Genomic DNA, 21,270 nt, shown 5'->3' on the forward strand with positions numbered 1-21,270 from the left:
ATTGGCATGTATTATTTAATAAATCAATATGCTTGGAAGACTGAACCTTTGTTTCCTCAATCATTTCATACTTCACATACCACTTATTCTGGGGTATTTATAGAACTCATGTGTGAGTTTAACCTTGTACCTTACTCAACTTATGCAAGTTAACACTTAAAGAGTTTTTGGTTTGTTGTTGTTGTTGCTGTTTTAAATAGAATTGATCTTATTTTTCTAACAAAATGGTTCCTCATGGAAATAACTCTAAGTGCACAAAGACACAATACCATTCATACTTATATTGGTGCTAGATTAATAATTGTAGTTACCTATTTAGAAAGATTGAAAAAGGTCAAAAAGTTTCCAATATATATTGTCTAGGTTACTACTAAAGAGGACTAAAATGCAAATTGTACAGATAAACATGTTCTTATATTGAAGACTATTTTTGGAAGTAACAGGAACCTATAGGGTTCTTTTTAAAAGCATGAAAATACGCTTCAATATATCATTTGTTATCTCTAATTCCCACCTCAAAGCTACTAACTACTCTAAGGACTGGAAAGCTAAAGATAAACTTTATCTTCCACAGAATCTTGGCAAATACTTATTTCAATTCCTCACAAACTATCAAATACCTTATATTGTTTCCCCAAAGATCCATTTTCAGAAAAATGAAGAATCTGTCAATCAATTAACACAGTACAATGGGAATTTTCTTTACAACATTTCCTAAATGTCTGGGTTGGGTTTTTTGTTGTTGTTGTTGTTTTGTTGTTTTTGCTTTACAATAGTAAAATCAACTATATCAACTACAGGCTAAGATCCAGGATATATGTGTATGCTAAACCCTGGTGGATACAAAGAGGAGAGAAAAAAAAAAAAATTAGTTCTTAATCTCAAGAAGCTTTAATTTACTGGGGAAGATAATGTGCAAATGATTATGTGCAACCAAGATAAACACAAACTAAATTGAAATCCAAATATCTAGAATTCAAAAGTTTGGAATTGATATTAAGGTTTCTTATCCTTTGTATTATGCTCTACCTTTCCCTGTAACTCTTACTAGCAATGGAAGATGCCATCAGGAAATACAGAAATGCAATGAGGGAATTAAGTTGGTTTGTTTTTTTCTTCTATCCATAAAAACAGAATTTATCTGAAAAAGGGGGCAGGAGAAGGGGCAGAGAAAGAAGAATGGATCAATCAATGTTATTTCAGCCTTTCTTCCTTGTGCACTTCCTTACCAATTTTTTTCCCTATGCATATGAATCTCCAATCAAAGATATGCTATTTGTATCTGTCTAGAAGTGAAGACATGGATGAAAAGAAAAAAGTTTTAGTTAGACCACTTAAAATTAAGCAAAGGTTTTGAAAATGTATTTATTTATATCTATTTGTGACATGCTGAGAATTATATTACTTGATGTATAACTAAGGTAGTTAATGATTTTATTAACCACCTTGATTTGCTTGAGTTCCCTTACTATTCAAAAGAGGTTGGACTAATCTGGGAATCAGAATCAACCAATAAGGAGGCAGATTGAACATCCCCATTGGCTGACATACCAACAAAGTTTTCTGTAATGCTGAGTAAACCCAAAATCCTTTTTGCTGTGACAGTAACCACAAGAATAGCTTAAGCTTACACAGACATCTTGAATCAGGGACACTTCCTTGCTTTATGGAAACTGTAATCTTGGTTGACAATAGGAAAGACATTCTGAGTCAGGAGCACTTTCTTGCTCTATGGCTTTATAATTCCTCTCCCCTAACCCTTTCTAGTGCTCATTTCAATCTGCAGCTCCATATGCATACTGCCAGCTTGAAAGAATTAAAGTATGCATACAACCTAATGCTGTTTTGTTTTTCTTAGACTGACCTTTGGGAAAAAGTTGACATAGATTGTTATTTTTTTTAAAAGATGTTTTGGTAGTAGAATTAATCAAACATTTCCTTCAAGGACTTTCAAAAGCTGCGTTTTAGTAAAACTTGTTGCCTATTATTATTCTAGCAAGCTAGAAAATATATTTCAGGAACAGTTTGATTGATACCATAGAGAGTTTAACTAAACAGAATAGGTAAACTATTGACATAATATCATTTCCTAATGAGCTTGACATGACTTGAAGCATTATTCAGTATCTCTCCTTTTTTGACTACTAGGATAATGCATAGGCACACTGCTGGAACCTAATCCTTTGGATCAGTTTATTTACTAGTTCACAATGGAACTAAATTTGAGTTCAACAAATTTTCATTAATCACACACCATGTACAAAGCACTTTTAGGTCACCAGATGAGATAAAAAGTAAATAAGTTTCTTGTACATGATCAATAGAAATTCGATGACTTAGCTCCTTTATTCTTGAGGACAGGGAGTTTGTATTTATATTCCTAGTGCTTAGCATAGATGGGTCCCTACAATAACAGTCCATATTTATTTAGTGCTAAGCAGTTTATAAAGCACTTTCATTTGCCAAACCCCAAAAGACAGTACAAGTATTATTCCCTTTGTATAATAACTGCAGTTCATTGCAATTCGAAGATGTCACTGCACCTCCAAGGGCAAAACTCTGAAAACTTTGAAATGGCAAGGATCATGAAAACAGATCTTGCTCTTGAGGACCAAAAATTACATATTAGCAGGGGTCACAGATTGGGTGAAACATGGGGCATTTCCACTGATTAAATGGTCATAAGATGGTTACCTGCTCATGGTAGACAAGAGAGAATGGTCCTGATGAGAGTTAGGAAAGGGGAAACCCCATTTGGTTCGGCGCAAGGATACATAGTTAAATGCAGTCTAGTGACGACGCTGAGTCTCCTGTAAAGGAATTTAGGGGTTTGGAAGTAAGGGTAAAGGTAGAAAGACACCAGGGCCAGAGCTGGCCACCGGGTGGACAGAAACTCTTACAACTCTTACATAAGGACACCATGTTTAAGGCTCCTGCAAAAGACTGGGCTCCAGGGTTCCCTTTTTATCTTGAAGGTGGGTGGAGTCCCAGGCTCCTGGCTGGTTTCGGCCAGGGTTAGCATTGAATAGAATTCAATGGGTTTTTAGATAAGGAAGAAGCTGTTTGTGGGGGTTGGGGAAACCTGAGCAGATAGTGGGAGACTGGGAAAGCCCAAGTTAGCTCAGATCTGGTGGGGGCTGGGAAAGCCCAATATCATTGGAATTCAAAGGGGTGCTTTTTGACCAGAATTTGTGAATCAAAGATCCTAGCTTCTTCAGCCATGTGGGGTTGGGAATCAGAAAGGAATCTTAAAGGGACCTCAACTCACATCAGTCCAGACATACAAAAATAAATTGGGGGACTTTCCAAAGCATCAAAGCATCCCATACACACTGTTTGGACAGGGAAGGTGAATAAAACAGCTTGGAGATATTTTTGTCAGTATTCTTGTGATTGTGCAAGTGAGCCTAATAACTTGGTAAACAAGTAGTAAACATTATATTAAATTTTGTAGCTCATTATAAGAACCTATTCTCTGAGATTTATATAGAATATCAAACTGATTAATACTGATTAGAATAGAGTAAGAGTCCAAATTAATTATTTCTCACATTCCTTTCTCATCTTCCTTCTTTTTCCTTTCTTGCTTCCTCCCTCCTTTCCTCTGCTCTCCCTCCCTTCTACTTCACCCTGATAAGGTCAAAAAGAGATAGCCCAAGATACAAATAATCAGCAGGAAATTCCGTCTGAGGAGAGCTTAAAGGAGATAACTTGAGACACAAAAGATTAAGAGAAATTCCTGTCTTATTTACAAATATCTCCGGAACCTCTTGGATAACATCTCTGTGCAAACTTTGTTTTATGACCCTGGTTATGTATAAAAAGAATTTCTAAAAATGTAATCCTGGCACTCGGTTTATCCTTTTCTTGTGCCCACCAACTTTGGTTCTGGCATCCCCTTTGCCAGGCAGTTTGGCCTTTCTGGAGGCCAAAGGCCTGTTTATCCCTTTACTATCAATAAAGACTTTGTTTTAATACAGCATTGATAGCGAATTCATTTGCTATCTGGACCTGCCCTTGGTTACTTTGGGGAAGGAGAGAGAGGTAATCAGACAACCAGAAAAAGAGCTGATCCATCTAGGCTTAGAGCCTCAATTTCTCATCAACCCCTTGTTTCTTTCTTCCAGAAGGCTTGTTGCTTTCTGTCCTGTTACTACTATAATTCCTCTCCCCCATCTATGCTTACTACTTTATCAATTTATTTGTATTTATTTCGTGTTGGTTTTGTTACTTTGGATCCATCTCTCAAAATTAATATATTAAGAGCCACCTCTATGGGAAATTGGACTATAGGTCTGGGAAACTTTTGAGCACCAAGAAAAAACTCGGGTTTTTATTTTGCTTTTGTTAAAAAGCCTTGTTGCTTTAAAAGCTGATATTAAGCCAACTTTTACTCCTCATGGATTTTAAAATTAATTTTTTGAGTCTTTGTGGATTTTTAGAATCAACCTTTTGGCTCACCTATAGTTAAGCTGATACCTAAGTATTAATGCTTTAATGTTAATTTGTTCAATAAACAAAAAAGTTTTCAGGGAAAAGTAAATTCAGCCAGAAACTAGAATATGCTGTTCTCTGAAGAACCTGTTGTAGCCACATATATTTGCAGCTTATATTTGATTGGTGTTCTCCAGTTTTTCAAAAAAAATTTCAGAAACATTATTTCTTTAAATTTTACAATAGGACATTAATTTGAACAGGATTAAAATAGGACAGTAGGATGTAAGTTTTCCCCCAGGAGAATATAAATTCTTTCAGCTTAGGGAATGTTTTTCCTATTCTATAGTTACCTCTCCAGAGCCTAAGGAAACAGAAGCCTTGAACTTGTCAGCTCTTAGTAAATGTTCAGTTGAATTGATTTTACACTCTAGGACTACTACAGTAGTAAGTTTGCAGGAATGTGACAAAAAGATATATAAAATTGACATTTAGACTTTAAACCTGCTCTAAATTTAAATAGCAAGGCTATTCAAATCTTATCAGGCTATCCATTATTTTGAATTAAAACTGTAGAAAATATCCATATTACATTAAAGCTTTTGTTCATCTTAAAAATAAGTTTGTGAGATGACAAGCTAGCATCATAGACTATAAAATTCCCAGTCAAAAGAGGCTAAGTAGTCCCAAATCAAGTGTTTTCAAACTTGGGCAGTTAGTGACAAAAATATTGGCTTCTAGACTCTTACAGATGAATGTGAACATTATATATTGAGGCAGGAACCCATTAAGACACTCGTTGCATGAACATGGACAAATGATTTAATTTCCTAGCTTTAGATTCTTAATTTGTACAATGAGAATAATAATTACCTAATAGAAGAGAACACATTATAGTCCAGACTTGTTTGTCATGATAATGTGTCAATTCCCTTGAAACTATTACTACTATCACATACTATACTATTACCATAAACTATTATATATAGCTTGAGAATACTTTTCTGTGTCAGCAAAAAATTACTTTTCTAAAATTTTTTTTGTAAATTAAATTTTGGACATTTTCTATCCATTTACATTTCTGAAGCTTCTACTTTATGAAGCCTTTCAATTAAAAGAGATTTTAAATGTCATTATATCCTGGTGTTCTAGAAAAAAAGAGTTTTCTTTCATTAATTAACATTACTGTTTCCCCTGTATCTGTTTCCAGATACTCTGGAAAGAAACTGTTACCATACCAACAACCAAAGAAGTTCTCTCCATTTCTTTCAGCTCAAAGATACACTTCAAAAATTAAAAGATTAACTGGAACAGCGGCAGGGGAATCATGCTCTTTTCTGAGTAAAGAGACCAGAGCAGAGGCAAGGAGAGCTTTGACCATACCTCTCTTTGGATCATATCACCTTAGAAGCATTGAAAACATGTAAGCCCAGAACTAGTTCTGAGAACAGTAGGACAAAAATATGAAGCTTGGCACAGTGCCTCCTCTATCCCAGGGACAAAGTCTATTATTTATTTGTTTATTTATTTTTGAGACAATTGGGATTAATCAACTTGCCCAGGATCAGACAGGAAGTGTTGTCTGAGGCTGGATTTGAACTTGGGTCTTCCTGCTTCCAAGGCCAGGTATCCACTTCAACATCTAGCTGTCTCCTGAGGCAAAATCTAACTTCAACATCAAGTTAAAAATCAAGAAATAGGTTGGAAAAATGAGCAAACAAGAACAGGAACCTGATCATTAAGAGTTACTATGATGAAAGGGAATATCAAGATATAAATTTAGAATTTTTGACATTAATGTCAAAACAACTACAAGGAGAACCTCAAAGATCCAAGCTTTTGGAACAAAAATTCACTGTTTGATAAAAACTGCAAGGAACCAAATATAAACCAATATCTCACACATTTATACCAGGATAAGGTCAAAATAGAAATGTGCTTTAGACATAAAAGGTTGATACCTTGGGCAAATTAGGGGAGCATGGAATAATTTATCAGCCAGATCTATGATAAGGGAAGAATTTATGACCATGCAAGTGACAGAAAGGATTACAGGAAGAAAGGTGGATAACTTTGAATGCATTAAAAACTTTTCATATAAACAAAACCAATGCTGTTAACATTAGAAAGTATAAAACTGGGAGGAATATTTTATAGTAAATTTCTTTGATAAAGGCCTCATTTCTCAAATATATAGAGAACTGATAATAGAATAGAATATAAGAATAGAAGTCATTCCCAAGTTACCAAGTGATCAAATTATATGAACAGACAATTTTCACAGGAAGAAATTAAATCTATCTATAGATTTTAAAAATATTTTAAATATTTAAAAATGTTCTAAATCACTATTGACTAGAGAAATGTAAAGTAAAACAACTCTGAGGTACCATTTTATACTTATCAGATTGAGTACTATGACAGAAAAGGAAAATGACAAATGTTGGAGGGATTGTGGAAAAAATTGGGACACATGTCCCAATGGACAATGGTAGAGTTGTGAAGATCCGACTATTCTGGAGAATAATTTGGAATTATGCTTAAAAGGGCTATCAAACTGTGTATCCCCTTTGATCTAGCAATACCATTATTAGATCTGTGTCCCAAAGACAAGTTTTGGCCATAACAACCCAAGAAATAGGAAAAATTTTAAAATGATCCTCAGTTCTATATGATCTACTTCTGTAGGGAAAATAGAAGATAATAGAAGCTTCTGAAAACGTCCTTGTTTCAAACAAGCAACTTTTAAGTATCTAAATGTCAAGCACAGATAAAGATGGAATTGAGGTGTGGGAATAAAAAATAATAGGAAATAAAAAGAAGTGAGACATTCTTTACCTTCAAAGAGCTTACATTTTACAAAGGGATACAGACCAGCAATTATATGATATATGCAACATAAATTGACAAATTTGGTTGGAAAGAAAGACAACTAACAACTGGAGGATGATGAAAGAAACATTAAGGGAGGTAACACTTGGATTGAACCTTGAAAGGTTCTAAGAATCAGCAGTAAGGAGGGAAATGGGATAACCTGTGTTTAGACTTGAACAGAGGTAATGAACTGTCCTGTACAGGTCAGAGTTTGGCTAAAGTTTAGAGAGGTTAAAGAAAGAGTAATCAGTCTCTTTAAGTTAGATGCTGAAAATCCATAAAAATTATACAATTAAAAAAAAAAGCAAAGCCCTAAACTATACAATTTATATTAAAAAGGGGGAAATTATTCAACCACCCAGAATGAGAAATTATACTACTTTAATTTTGTTTAGCTAAATTTCACCTACTATTTAATTTTAAAGTGATTCCATTATATGCTATGCCAATAGATCACAGGCTCCGGCAAGTCCCATATCAAACTGAGAATACTTTAAATAAGAGTGTATTGCTCTCTCTGAAGGACCAGTGTGGCTAGTTTGGGGCAGGAGGGAGAGGACTCATTCCTTTTATGGATATTAATCACTACTCCCTAGGAAATAATTTTTTTTTGGTTGTTCAGAAAAATCATCTACTAGGATAGGAATCTACTATGAAAGAATTAAGGTTCATGTCTATAGTGGGAACACACAGGGATAAAATTGAGATAAATTAGTTTTACTTAGTTTCAATAAGGAAAATAACTCAGTTTCCTTTTTTTTTTTGAATGATATTCAACCATAATTAGGGCTGCAGCATGTGAGTTAAACACTGGAAGTGGCTTCAAAGCATGTAGCTTTCTCTGATTACAAAGACATTTCCAATGGAAAATGCACTACATAAGGAACCAAGAAATGTGACACCCAGTTGGTCTTTGCCAAAAACTTTTAAAGCGAACATGAATAAGCAACACATTTTTTGTAACTCAGTTTCTTTAACTAAAAGTGATAAATAACATATTCAAAAATGTTTGGGGCTGTTCTTTTTATGGTAGCAAGGAATTGAAAATTGAGGAGAGGGGGCATCATTTGGGGAATGGCTAAATAAGTTATATGAAGGCAATAGAATACTGTTTTATAAGAAACGATGAACAGGCTGATTTCAGAAATGCTTGGAAAAACTTACATGAACTGATGCTGAGTGAAGGAGCAGAACTGGAAGAATACTGTATACAGTAACAGCAAGATTATATGATAATTATGATAGATTTAGCTCTTCTCAGCAATACACTGATTCAAGGTAATTCTAATACAACTGGGATGGAAAATTCAACTTACATCCAGAAAGAGAGCTATAGAGACTGAATGTGGATTGAAGCATACTATTTTTACTTTAAAAATTCTTTTCTTTTCTGTTTCTTTTTCTGTTGTTTTGGTTTTTCTTTCCCAACACAATTAACCCAGAAATATATTTAAAATGATTATACATATATAACCTATATCAGATCGCTTGCTATCTTGAGGAAAAGGTAGATAAAGGAGGGAAAAAAGAAAATTTGGAACTCTAAATCTTACAAAATTGAATGTTAAAAAGCTATCTTTACATGCAATTGGAAAAAAATAAAAGTGAAAAATAACAACTCTTAGAAGGATGCCAAGAGGACAAGTTAAAGCCATTGAGTCACTGTAGTAATTCAACTGATATGTATTGTATTTTTTTATTGTACAATATTGCCTCTCTATTTATAATGGTATTACATTATCACTACTCACAACTGTAATTCCCTTTTTCTTTAAAAAACAAAAATAAAACACATGTCTTTTGTGTTTTTATCAGTCATTTATGACCTCTCCCAGAATGAACTCTCTTGATTATCTCTGACAATATTTATTCTAACTAAATAGATCCCCATCCCTCTACAATAAGGAGGTATGTTTCACTCTTCAAATTAATCAGTACTTAATCAAATTAACTTTGACTATTCATTGAAGGACAAATACTAAAGCTTAAATTCTTTATAACATAATGAGAAGACAGGATTCATTCAAAAGACTTTGATTGTGGCAAAGATTGAAGAGTATGGCGGAGGAGAAGATGGATAAATAGTGTCAAGGAAACAAGCTTGGGCTTTAGGAGGTAGTGGAGGCAAGAAGGGCCTGGTGAGCTCAGCCTGACATGACTGAAAAATAACAATGTATCACTATTTCTTTCCAGTACAGATTGCTCTTAGTTTTGACTTTTTCCTTTTAGTCTGAGTTCAACCTTATACTGATCTATTTACAAAATGACAATCATTATACACATCATTTTCTTGATTCTGCTTATTTTAATCTGCATAAATTCTTGACGAGTTTCTCAGAATTCCTCATATTTAATCACATTCACATAATTACACTTTTTTTCAGCAATTCCCTTAATTATCTTTTTAAAGCATAAAGCTGTCAGTTTTAATATTCACATCTGTTATATTGCACCAATTGTAATTTTCCCCTCATCACATTGTCCTACCAAGCACTCTACAGTTACCTATCTTACAGATGGTAAAGATTAAGATATCCCTAATAGATGGCATTTCTAACAATACATAGTAAGAAAAAATTGCCATATGGTCCTCCCTTCTCACTAATGATTTGTGTATAAAGTCTCCACCTTTCCTGCAACCAGGGGAGGTCTACCGCTCCAGGGAACTTCCAGGGTGCAATCGGTATTCATTCCTCACTCTGAAAGTGATGATCTCTAAACCCGGCTCTGCTTTGTGCAGCAATGAGCCACAGCTCACAGAACCAGACAGAAGTCTGTAAAATGAAATGTTTGTTCTAAACGACATCTAGCTCTACATCTAGGATGTTATCATGAGGGACATTTAGTCTGGACCAGAGAAGACTTGAGAGTGACATTCCCTCTTGAGAAACTTTTGTGTCTTAAGTGTCCCTAGCACCTAAGTTTAGTACTTAATGTATAAAAAGAAGCTAAATAAATGTTTGTGGAATTAAGTGGGATAGGATTAAATAGGCCCAGTATCTGAAAGGTCTCTCTGTGAAAGCTAGGTCAGATTTCTTCTGCTTGGCCCAGGAGGGATAAAGCTGGGAGCAAAAGGCCTCAGTTGTAGGAGAAAACTGAGGCTTGATGTAACAGGGACATGCTGGGATAGGTAGTTTTCAAAAAAATACGCGTTCAAGTTTAATTTGCATCATCGACATAATTTCCTTCATCGTTAAGTCTGGACAATCAACAAATGCGTCAAGAATCGCGGTCCAAGGGCAGCGTTTGCCGTTTGGAGGAGTCCATCCATACTCACAGAAGACCTAACCACCAGTTCCTGCTCAGCCCGGGACATCCGGGAAGCCTCCGGCTAACTACCTACAAGTCCAAAGCAGTGCCCCCCCTAGAGGTTTTCGGGCACACGTCGCATGACCACACGGGGCCGGACAAGCGCCAATGCGCCCGGGGCGCACTTTAGGACTGCAAGTGGCCGCAAGCGCCGTTCACTTTACAGACATGAAGGTGAACTCGCGAAGTGCGGCCCGGGGTGTCTTAAGCCAAGGGGCCGCGGCCTGGCCGGCCTCGAGGCTGCTCAGGACCCTCCAATGGCCTCAGGACCGCTTCCTCGGCTCGGAGCCCTTCCCTCCCCGCCCCCCCACCCCCGTAACAAAGGCAGTCCGGCAGAGCGGGAGTGCACCAAGAGCCAAAGATGGGAAGGGGGACATCCGAGCCCCCCAAAGTTCTACCAAACTAACGGGCGGCAGCGGGAGGTGATTTTCCTCGCCACGGGTGTCCGTTGGCACACAAAGAGCCACCTCCGGGAGCGAAGGGCCGGGGACAAGACGAGGCCTCCTCCGCAGTACAAGAACCGTGGGGCTGGTCTCCCCCAGCGGAAGGGAGGCGGGGCAGGCGGGGCCAGGGGCGTGACTAACGAGGAGAGGCCTGGCTTTACCCGAGCCCCGCCCCCTTCCGGCGGGGGTACCCCTGGTGAGCCCGCTGACCCCCCCCAAGCCTGACGGGGTCTGGTGCCCCTCCGCCCTTCCCCCCGGACACGGGGGGATACGTCGACCCCTTTGGAACGGAGCATTGTGCCTTGGCGGGAAAGTACCTGGATGCTTCTCGGTTCCATCCCCACGCCCCCTCCCCCGCGGGGCCTGCGTGACACGTCCCCGGTTGCAGGGCTTCCGGATGCACGGGGGTGGGGGGGGCAGTGACGTAGGGGGAACGTGCCCTCTATATGAGGTTGGGGAGCGGCTGACTCGGCCTTTTCCGCCCGCTCCCCCCTCCCCCCCCAAGCGCCGCTCCGGCTGCATCGCGCTCACACCGAGCTCCGGGCCCCCGCAGCGCTAGCGCCGCCACCGCCGCCTCCCTCCTTCCGCCGCCATGATCATCTACCGGGACCTCATCAGCCGTGAGTGCTGCCCGCGCGACCCCTACTGCCGCGCGCTGGGGAAAAGGAAGAACTGGGAGGGGGAGGGGAGAGGAGGGTGGACGCCGCCGCCGCTGCCCAGAGCCTCGAGCCCGGCCGGGCGCGAGGCGGCCTGGGGAGGGCGGGAGGGGGGGGCCGGGGAGAGGAGCGGCGCGCGCCCGCCGCGAGGCCTCTAGATCCCGGATGGGCTCGGGGTTTTAACGGGGGGGAGGGGGAGAGAGATGGCGCGCGCGCGGGGCCGGCGGCCCCCGGGAGGGGGGGGGGAATGGCGGCACTGTTGCTGAGGCCTGTGCTGGAGAAAACCGGGAAGGGGGACGTGTGCTTCGGGGCGGCGGGGAGTGAGCCGGGGCCCCAATACTGTCTGTCCCCGAACAGATGATGAGATGTTCTCCGACATTTACAAGATCCGGGAGATCGCGAACGGGCTGTGCCTGGAGGTGGAGGGGAAGGTGAGGCCGGGGTCGGGGCGGGGGCGGCGACGCGGCGTGGCTCGGGTTTCCGCAGCACCCAGGCCGCAGGCGTGGTGACGAGGGAAGGAGGAAGGGAGGTTGTGCAATCCACCTCCTGGCGGAGGAGACGCGGTTTCCTGGCGAAGGCCCCCGCCGAGACCGAAGTTTCCAGGAGGTGTCGGAGAGCGAGGCCCGCTCCCGAGGGGCGCTGCTGCCACCTCTGGCGCCTGGGGCTCCCTGCAGCCTGGCGAGGGCGGGAGAGGGGGAAGGGGGAAGCCCGACCATGTTGCCTATCTTGGGAGGGAACCAGAGGACTTCCCCGGCCGAATCCTCCGCTGCCCTTCCCGTGCCCTGAGTCACTGCCGGGGCTGGCGGGGCAGGCGGCGACTCCTGCTACCCAAATCCTGTGGTTTAAACTGAACGCTGGCTGCAGCTCCAATCCTTTGTCTTGTCTTTGGTGGGTGCTTTTTATAGTTTCCTTTACCGAAGCAGCCGTCAGCGGTAAAAGAAGAATGCGAAGGGGAGTCAGGAATTCTTAGCGCCAAGTTCCATTTCAGACGCACGCCCCCATCCGGGGGTCGCCTAAGTGTCTGCTCTTCCACAACTGTTTTGCAAAGGGTCCCATATGCTGTTAATGGGCATAGGAAGCCGGAAAAGAAAGTGATGGAACTTTATTCTTGGACTTGATGTACTAGCTAGCTGTTCTTTAAATCAATCGGCAGCTTAGACACTGTACAGAAGAGCCTTAAACATCCTTTTTGTTGCCCCTCTCTTACCCAGATGGTCAGTAGGACAGAGGGTACCATTGATGACTCACTCATCGGCGGCAATGCCTCTGCCGAAGGTCCTGAGGGTGAAGGAACAGATGCCACTGTAATCACTGGAGTTGACATAGTAATAAACCATCATCTGCAAGAAACTAGTTTCACAAAAGAATCCTACAAAAAGTACATCAAAGACTACATGAAATCGTGAGTGACTGATGCCTCTTAATGACTTAGATCCGAACATTGGGGTTAAAAGCTGATGGTGCTAAGTGACCTAAGAATCTGTGTAAAAATTCGCCCATTTTTAGGGGAGCCTTGTGAAGAAAGGGGGGAGGTGCATAAAGCTGTTTGCCCGAGGCTGTCATTGGCATTAGAAGCCTTTTTTGAATTGAATCCTCTGGATTAGGGATTTGTATAAAACTTTCTGGACTTCTTTGCTGGCACTTTGAGGAATTTTTACCATTTGGATGTTGTAGGTTACCAGGACATGACGGGGTGGATATTTTGTGTTTGGGGCAGTATTTAATTGTGAGAAAATAATTGGAATCAGCATTTTAGGAAACTAAATAGAATCTTTCCTTCTAGAATCAAAGGCAGACTTGAAGAACACAAGCCAGATAGAGTAAAACCTTTTATGACGGGAGCTGCAGAACAAATCAAACATATCCTTGCTAATTTTAAAAACTATCAGGTAAATATCTTCAGGGGGCAGATGAGATTTCTTGGGCCGCTGGCCGCTTTGGTATTTAGAATTATGTATAGTTGCTAACTTGTGGAATGTTTTATTTTAACTTTGGGGTTGGTGTACCGCCTCCAAGATGCATCTATAGGGTTTTAATCCCAATTGACAGACTTTTTTCTTGGAAAATCTGAGAGTCTGTTCCAGAGCAGTTTAGTTTGTTTAAAAGTACTAGAAATAATCTATCAGAATCAGAATGATTTAACTTTCCCAAGACCCTCTGCTTTCAGAAAGATCTGTTACTCCTTAAAGGGCACTCTTGCTGGAATTCCAGCTGTGCTCTTGTTGGTAATCCTTCCTCTACCCTACAGATCTCAACTTTCGACTATGAATAGACACAAGTTGAATGGGGAAGCTACTTGGTGCAGCACATCAAAAGCCTTAAATTTAGAACTGGAAGTTGAGGGGGCAGATGAGGATGTAGAATCCCAGTGTTTTGCATCTTTCTGGTGATAAAAATCATATACTTAGTGACACTATTGTTTCTCTCTTTTCCCCTCAAGTTCTTCATAGGTGAAAACATGAATCCAGATGGTATGGTGGCTCTCTTGGACTTCCGTGAGGATGGTGTGACCCCATATATGATTTTCTTTAAGGATGGTTTAGAAATGGAGAAATGTGTAAGTAAAAATGTTTTGGTACTGAACAAGTAATTAGAATACAGAATATAGGTTTCTTTGTAACTTAGATATGGGTAATGTAAAAGTCACAAAAGTTTGTCATTTCCACAAAACAATCCAAATCTAATTTTAATACTTAGTTTTTAGATACTGAAATTATTCATAATGTCCATAGATTTCAACTAAAAATTTAACTGATAGAAAATGTTTAGATAGATAGGCCCATCCTATTGGACCAAGTATGTGGATGTTTCAAAATTTGAGTTCACATTCAGACCTTCAGACATATTAACTAAAGCATTATTACCTTGTTTACATTTTCAAGGCTACATTTCGTTTGCAATAATCATAACATAAATTAGTGTAGTAATGATTAGTGCTGCTGATTTTAACTGAGGTAAAAAAATTCATTGGCAAAAAAATTAGGTCACATTTCTTGAGAGTCTACTATTTTGTAAGGCACCAGTAGATTTGCTGTAGGAGCAGGGATACAAGGAGTTCACAAAAGATTTGTGTGAATCATGGAACTATGTTGGAAAGGTCACTTAGACTAATTACTTTTAGTTTATAGATGAGGGAGCTGAGAACCTGAATTTTTGACCTGAAGGTGGTGGTCCTGTATAGCTAATATGTGAAAAGTTAAAATAAAAGGCTATTAAAGAAGATCCTATGTTGGTGATAAGGGAAGATGTAGAAGTAGAGATAGTCTTGTTGGAATGGAAAGTAAATTGAACAAGAGGTAGAAAGTAGGATTTATTTTTAATTGGGAGTTTCTTTTTTCTCCCCATATTCCCCATACTAGAAATGCAGATCTGAGAATTGTCAGAAAAAGTTGAGGCCAAAAGTCTTCAGCATATGTTTAGAAAAGGGAAATAAACAATTTTATGCTTCTACATAAGGTTTGAAAACTTTGGCTAAAAAAAGGTAGCTTATTGGGAACAGTGAGGGCGAAGCCAAATATATTTTAAAATTCTGTTTATTAGGGATTAGGTAAGCTTGATAAATCATTTACCTGCATCCACTGATAGACCTTGAACAAGTTACTGTTGTTCACTGGTTTGCACTAGGGTGCCAAAGAGAAGTCCTCGCGCTTTCTGTCTGCCTTTCTGTGGCAGTCCAGATTGAATAGAGGAATACATTTACATCAAAGAAATAGCCTCCGTTGTATCTGTTTAATATTGGGGGAAATCCTTTTAACTCATCTCCTTTTATTGCAGTAACAAATTCAGCTGATTACTTTGAACCACCTGTCATCATAACTGGCTGCTGCTTTTTGTCATCTACACAACACCAGGACTTGGACAAACTTGGACTGATGTCATCTTGAGCTTTATTCATTTATTTTTGACCTTGATTTATTTGGAGTGGAGGCATTGTTTTTAAAAACATGTCATGTAGGTTGTCTAAAATAAAACGCATTTAAACCCATTTGAGAGAATTCCTCTTGGTCTAATGTTTTTTAAGCTCAAATTACAGTAACTTGCTACAGTTGTACCTCAAGGATCATTGTAGAGATCATTGCCTGGTCTTAGGTTACTTTTCTGCATAAGACTCTTCAGATAGACTTTTCTACAGTTGACTGCTTGTGAAACTGGAATCTAAATTTTGTTTGCTAGTTAAACCTGAATCGAATAAGGGAAGAGATGCCCACAAATGTGCCAACAATATGAAGTGGACCTTTCTACATTTTCATTTCATCTACAAGCTGAAGTAGAGTTAACTCTGGAAGAGATTACATCCAAACTGAATAAAATGAAACTGTAAAACTATTGGAAGCTGAGTACTGACTGAGCTTATTTATCAACCAACTATAAATCCAGGTTGTTTACCTTGAGTCAGCAGGGAGACAACACCCCTGAGATTCTGGGGATTGTAGATAAGGATACCTAGTTGGCAGATCATGTGGTGGGCAACTGGTAAAGGATTGTGGATATTGAATATACTTATTTTATTACTTTTTTTTCAAATGGACTTTTAATGAGGGGGGGGGATAGTTTAATTTATAGAAAATAGGTTGGGGGAAATGAGCATGATCACTCTGAGTAGGTTGTTCAACTTTTTAATAGTGAAAAGTAGAAGAGGGGAGTGTATGTGTCTTTTAAAATGCATGTTAACTAAGTAGGGAAGACACATTTAAGAGAAAGCAATTAGGGAATGTTAAGATAAATTATCTTTTTTTTTCTTTTAGGTAAATGGAGGGGAAGGAAGATTGACAAGCCATAACTAGCTTTCACAGGAGTGCAGTTAATGTTTCAGAAAATAACTAAAACCCCTGTTCCGTAGATGTCACATGAGTTGATCATTTATGCATCTCTTTGACAGACCTGGAGCAGTTATGTCTGCTTTTAAGGTTTCCACAAAGATGCAAGAAAAATTTTCCTCGCGCTTTCTCTCTGCCTGATTATGGCAGTCTAGATTGAATAGGGGAATACAAGAGGTGACTGAATAATTCATTGCCTCATCTTTATGTAAATATTTTAGAGTCCTTTTATAATTTTTATTCACAGGCATTTTGGAATGGAAGTTGACAAAAATGTGTATCCCAGCCCTGTCAATTTTCTCTAGACATTTTGATTGGGAAGTTTTCTAGTTTGAGATAAATAATTTAGAATTTTGAATATATGGATCAGATTCTGAAATAAGATTTGTTGCAGGAGTTTTGATGAAGATTAGGTACAGAAGTATGACAAGTCTGAATTGGTTTCTAAGTGTTAGCTTGTAGTTATAAGTCTCCATCTAAATATTAGAGATCAATGGGACCTAGAAATCCCAGATTGATTTTTTTTTTTTTAAAGAAGCTCAAGTGTTGGATTCTATAAATAAAACTGAGTTTTACATCTGATGTTATGGTTTGTCTTTATTACTAATAATTTGGTATTTCAGAGTAATTAAAGTTGAGGATTACCTAGCTCATAAATGATTAGCTTATTCCCTTATGTAAGATTTTAAAATGGCCATGTGTGAGTTTACCAGTTAACATGGGTTGTAGCCAATCAGACGGTGAACGAAGAAGGACAAAGTATGAAGGGAAAATAAGTGGAAATAGATGAATTATAAAAAGTGCTGAGGAATGATTAGGTTCCACCCCTTCATCTGTCACAGATTTTTGACAAGTTTGGAACCTGTTTTAGTTTATTCAATTGTACAGTAAGTTATCTCGGACTATCAGGATTTCATCTCTAGGAATAATCCAGCAGCTAATTGGAAGAATGCTTATGGGCTCTGTAGGGTCTCATCCAGAAGTAAAATCTCTTGATCCTGACTATGAGACACAGAAACTTGTATCTGTTAGGTGACATAGTTGACATTCATGGTGCCTTCATTTAATTTAACCTGCTTTCTCCTTTAGCATAACCTTGTAGATAGAATACCTTTTATTCTACCTAGAAAGCCTGTAGGTGAGGAAATTGTCAGGTAGAATTGCATTTGCATGTTTGGAACTGCCTTCAATTTCAAGTAGAGCCTGTATGGCCAGCTATGGAGTTGTTCTTGATGGGCATCGCTCACTGTTGATCCTTTAGAACAGGGAAGGGATAAAATCAGATGTGTAGTTCCAGTCCTTTCCTGGTGTACTGAACTTCATACTGAGAAAATGATTTCAATATAATCAGATGCACAAGATAGACCACTAGTAATAAAGCAGGATTTTTATTAATGAAGTGCTTACTGTTTTCCTACTCTTATTCTAATCTTTTTTTTAAAAATTGATATTTTGGGGCAGCTAGGTGGCTAAGTGGATAGAGCACCAGCCTTGAAGTCAGGAGGACCTGAGTTCAAATGTGATCTCGGACACTTCACACTTCCCTAGGCAAATCACAACTCCAATTGCCTCAGCAAGGAAAAAAAAAGTTGATATTTGTTTCTATTCCCCAAAATAGAAAGGGGAGAAGGGGAAGAAGTTGTGCAAAACTAACCAAATGAGTTGACATGTGCTGTATAACTTGTAAATTTTCTTTCTATGCTAGCTTTTGTAAAATGTCATTTTTTTAAATTAAGATTTGATAATCAGCAATATCCCCAGGAAAATACCCTAGCTGAATCATCTGTATGAACTAATCTAAAAACATGGGAACATGGGAATTCCTGTTGGCAATCTTCCATCTTTATTTCTGCATTCTCCAGTTCCAATTGGCAAAGCCTTGCTCCTACACAACAGTTGCTTAGTGAATATTGGTGGAATTCTATCATCCTTAGCCATACAACATTAATAGAACATGGTAGGAATTCCAGCCAGGGCTGTTCCTGACTCCAAAAGACACATACTGGCTTTGTGATCTTGGACCCCCAGGCAACTCTAAAATCATGAGTGGATGAACATATACTGAAACTAACTCTTCCTTAGGATATTCCTGTATTGGTGGAAGAAATCCCAGATCTGACTAAAAAAATGATAGCTGATGTGATGGCACATGATAACATTATGAATAAGATTCCTGTATTTAAATTTGAATAGTTTTTGTTAGGGTTTCTAAAAATTCTACATACTGTAACAATCCCCTTCAGTGTTCCCCAGACTATCAGTGTCAGAATAATATGAGAAAAAGCAAGGCAGGATTTAATTTGAAATTTGAAAATTAGATTCATATCCTGCCTCCCATACTTCTCTGGGCAAGTTATTGCACGTATTGTTGAAACTGAGAAACTTGACGAAAAAACTTACATCAAAAAAGATCTTGGTCATATTTAACAACATCAAACGAGAAATATATAAAGCGCTAGTTCTAAAAGTTATAATCTTTAGCATATCACTTTTTCTTTTGAAAAACGAAAAGTTGAACTTAAAGGTTAATCACTTTTTTCATTTTTTTTTTTACAAGGCAGCATAAGGTAGTGATCAGAAAAAACAAATAAACAAAAAACCAAAAAAAACTAGGCCTTAGAGCCTTAATAATTAAAGAAAGGTTCCACCTGTAGATGAGAGAAGGGATACATGGCAAGCCTAAGTGATGTAAAAATTAAGACAAAAAAAAATCAATTAAAAACAACAAAAGAAAGCCTGAGTTCTAATTCTGCCTCAAACATTTGCTAGGTAAATAAATAGCTCTTCAGCCTGAATTTTTTTTTTTTTTTCTATAAAATGGGGATAACAGTACCAATGTCGTAGAATTGTTGTGAGGATCCTATGACATAAAATATATATAAAGTACTTTGCTAACATTAAAGTACTTTGTCCAATTATTATTATTCCCATTACTCTCTTTAGAGATTCTTGCATTCTCTGACTCATCTCTGAGGCAAAATGGGAATTGGATCTGGGAGAGAACAGCATTCCCCCGCTAATTTCTCCAAAGAACCTTTATGGGCTTAAACTATATTAACAGAACCCATAAATGTTAATTTGAGAATATGGAATGTTCCTGAGATATTAAGAGTGGTCAGAAAAGTATTTAGAGGGAAATGTTAGAGGAAAATAGAGTTTATGAAATCCATTTTTATCTTGAAAAAATTGCCACACATATTAAGATACATAATTTTATATTGGTTAGAAGTAAAACATTTGCTATTTGACATTTTCTCATGGAATTCTTGTGCAGATTGTGTGGAATTCCAAGGTTCATTGGAAGACAATTTAAGAAACGTTAGGCTATAGGAATATAGTGTGAAAAATGATGACCTTAAAAGGGAAAGACAAGGAAGAACTTGGAAAATCTTACTAAATTTGCCCCATGATTACAAATAATGGATTAAGGTGTCTGCTTCCAAGATTACTTTTTAAAACTTTTATTTTTTCTACATCATACTTTTTTAAAAATTGTTGCTATCTTTTCATATCACTTCAATTTCTCTCTGCCTCCTCTCAGAGAACCATCTCTTATAACAAAAAAAAAAAAATTTTTTTCTTAAGAAAAAGTGAGAAAGTCAGCAATAAGAGCCAAGAAAGAGATTCAAGGAATTAGAGTAGGAAATGAGGAAATCAAACTATCACTCTTTGCAGATGACATAATGGTATACTTAGAGAACCCCAAAGACTCTGCTAAAAAGCTCTTAGAAATAATTCAGAATTTTAGCAAAGTGGCAGGATACAAAATAAATCCACATAAATCCTCAGCATTGTTATACATCACCAACAAAATGCAACAGCAAGAGATACAAAGAGAAATTCCATTCCAAACAAATGTTGAGAGTATAAAGCATTTGGGAATCCATCTACCAAAGAATAGTCAGGAATTATATGAGAAAAATCACAAAACACTTGCCACAAAAATAAAGTCAGATTTAAATAATTGGAAAGACATTCAGTGCTCCTGGATAGGCCAAGCGAATATAATAAAGAGACAATACTCCCCAAACTAATCTATTTATTTAGTGCTATACCAGTCAGACTCCCAAGAAACTATTTTAATGACCTAGAAAAAATAACAAAATTCATATGGAAGAATAAAAGGTCGAGAATTGCAAGGGAACTAATGAAAAAAAAGTCAGAGGAAGGTAGTCTAAGTGTACCTGATCTAAAGCTATATTATATAGCAGCAGTCACCAAAACCATTTGGTATTGGCTAAGAAATAGACCGGTAGATCAGTAGAACAGATTAGACACAAAGGACAAAAAAGGGTACATCTATAGCAATCTAATCTTTGACAAACCCAAAGATACCAACATTAGGGATAAAAATTCATTATTTGGAAAAAACTGTTGGGAAAACTGGAAATTAGTTTGGCAGAAATTAGATATGGATCCACACTTAACACCATATACCAAGATAAGATCAAAATAGGTCCATGATTTAGGCATAAAGAATGAAATCATAAATAGATTAGAGAAACAGAAAATAGTCTACCTCTCAGACCTGTGGAGGAGGAAGGAATTTATGACCAGAGGAGAACTAGAGATCATTATCAATCACAAAATAGAAGATTTTGATTACATCAAACTAAAAAGTTTCTGTATAAACAATACTAATGCAAACAAGATTAGAAGGGAAGTAACAAATTGGGAAAATATTTTTACAGTTAAAGGTTCTGACAAAGGTCTCATTTCCAAAATATATAGAGAACT

The 21,270-nt window shown here is 38.2% G+C and overlaps 2 protein-coding genes and 2 non-coding genes across 4 annotated transcripts in view; 3 read left to right on the plus strand and 1 right to left on the minus strand.

Annotated features, from left to right (window-relative positions):
• SLC25A30 (solute carrier family 25 member 30) overlaps positions 1-11,454 on the minus strand; it is an 87,950-nt gene extending 76,496 nt beyond the window's left edge. Inside the window, exon 1 of the mRNA XM_074299131.1 lies at positions 11,378-11,454. The gene's annotated coding sequence lies outside the window, so the exon portion shown is untranslated. The remainder of the gene's footprint in view (positions 1-11,377) is intronic.
• On the plus strand, positions 10,997-16,042 carry TPT1 (tumor protein, translationally-controlled 1). The gene is made up of 6 exons (XM_074299133.1): positions 10,997-11,680; positions 12,074-12,147; positions 12,928-13,118; positions 13,500-13,605; positions 14,157-14,273; positions 15,491-16,042. Exons 1-6 carry the CDS (start codon positions 11,653-11,655, stop codon positions 15,491-15,493), a joined length of 519 nt encoding a protein of 172 aa, XP_074155234.1. The 5' UTR covers positions 10,997-11,652; the 3' UTR covers positions 15,494-16,042.
• LOC141565245 (small nucleolar RNA SNORA31) lies at positions 15,286-15,414 on the plus strand. The gene has a single exon (XR_012488923.1). It is a non-coding gene; the product is annotated as a small nucleolar RNA SNORA31 (small nucleolar RNA).
• Positions 16,043-16,578: 536 nt separating the features above from the next.
• On the plus strand, positions 16,579-16,709 carry LOC141565246 (small nucleolar RNA SNORA31). The gene has a single exon (XR_012488924.1). It is a non-coding gene; the product is annotated as a small nucleolar RNA SNORA31 (small nucleolar RNA).
• Positions 16,710-21,270: the final 4,561 nt, after the last annotated feature.

This window comes from Sminthopsis crassicaudata, chromosome 3 (genome assembly GCF_048593235.1).
Source record: "Sminthopsis crassicaudata isolate SCR6 chromosome 3, ASM4859323v1, whole genome shotgun sequence".
NCBI lineage: Eukaryota > Metazoa > Chordata > Mammalia > Dasyuromorphia > Dasyuridae > Sminthopsis > Sminthopsis crassicaudata.

Coding starts and splice junctions, on each gene's coding strand:
- TPT1 (XM_074299133.1), top strand. CDS start 11,653: ATGATCATCTACCGGGACCTCATCAGCC. Junction 11,681..12,073: donor CTACCGGGACCTCATCAGCC/GTGAGTGCTGCC, acceptor GTCCCCGAACAG/ATGATGAGATGTTCTCCGAC. Junction 12,148..12,927: donor GCCTGGAGGTGGAGGGGAAG/GTGAGGCCGGGG, acceptor TCTCTTACCCAG/ATGGTCAGTAGGACAGAGGG.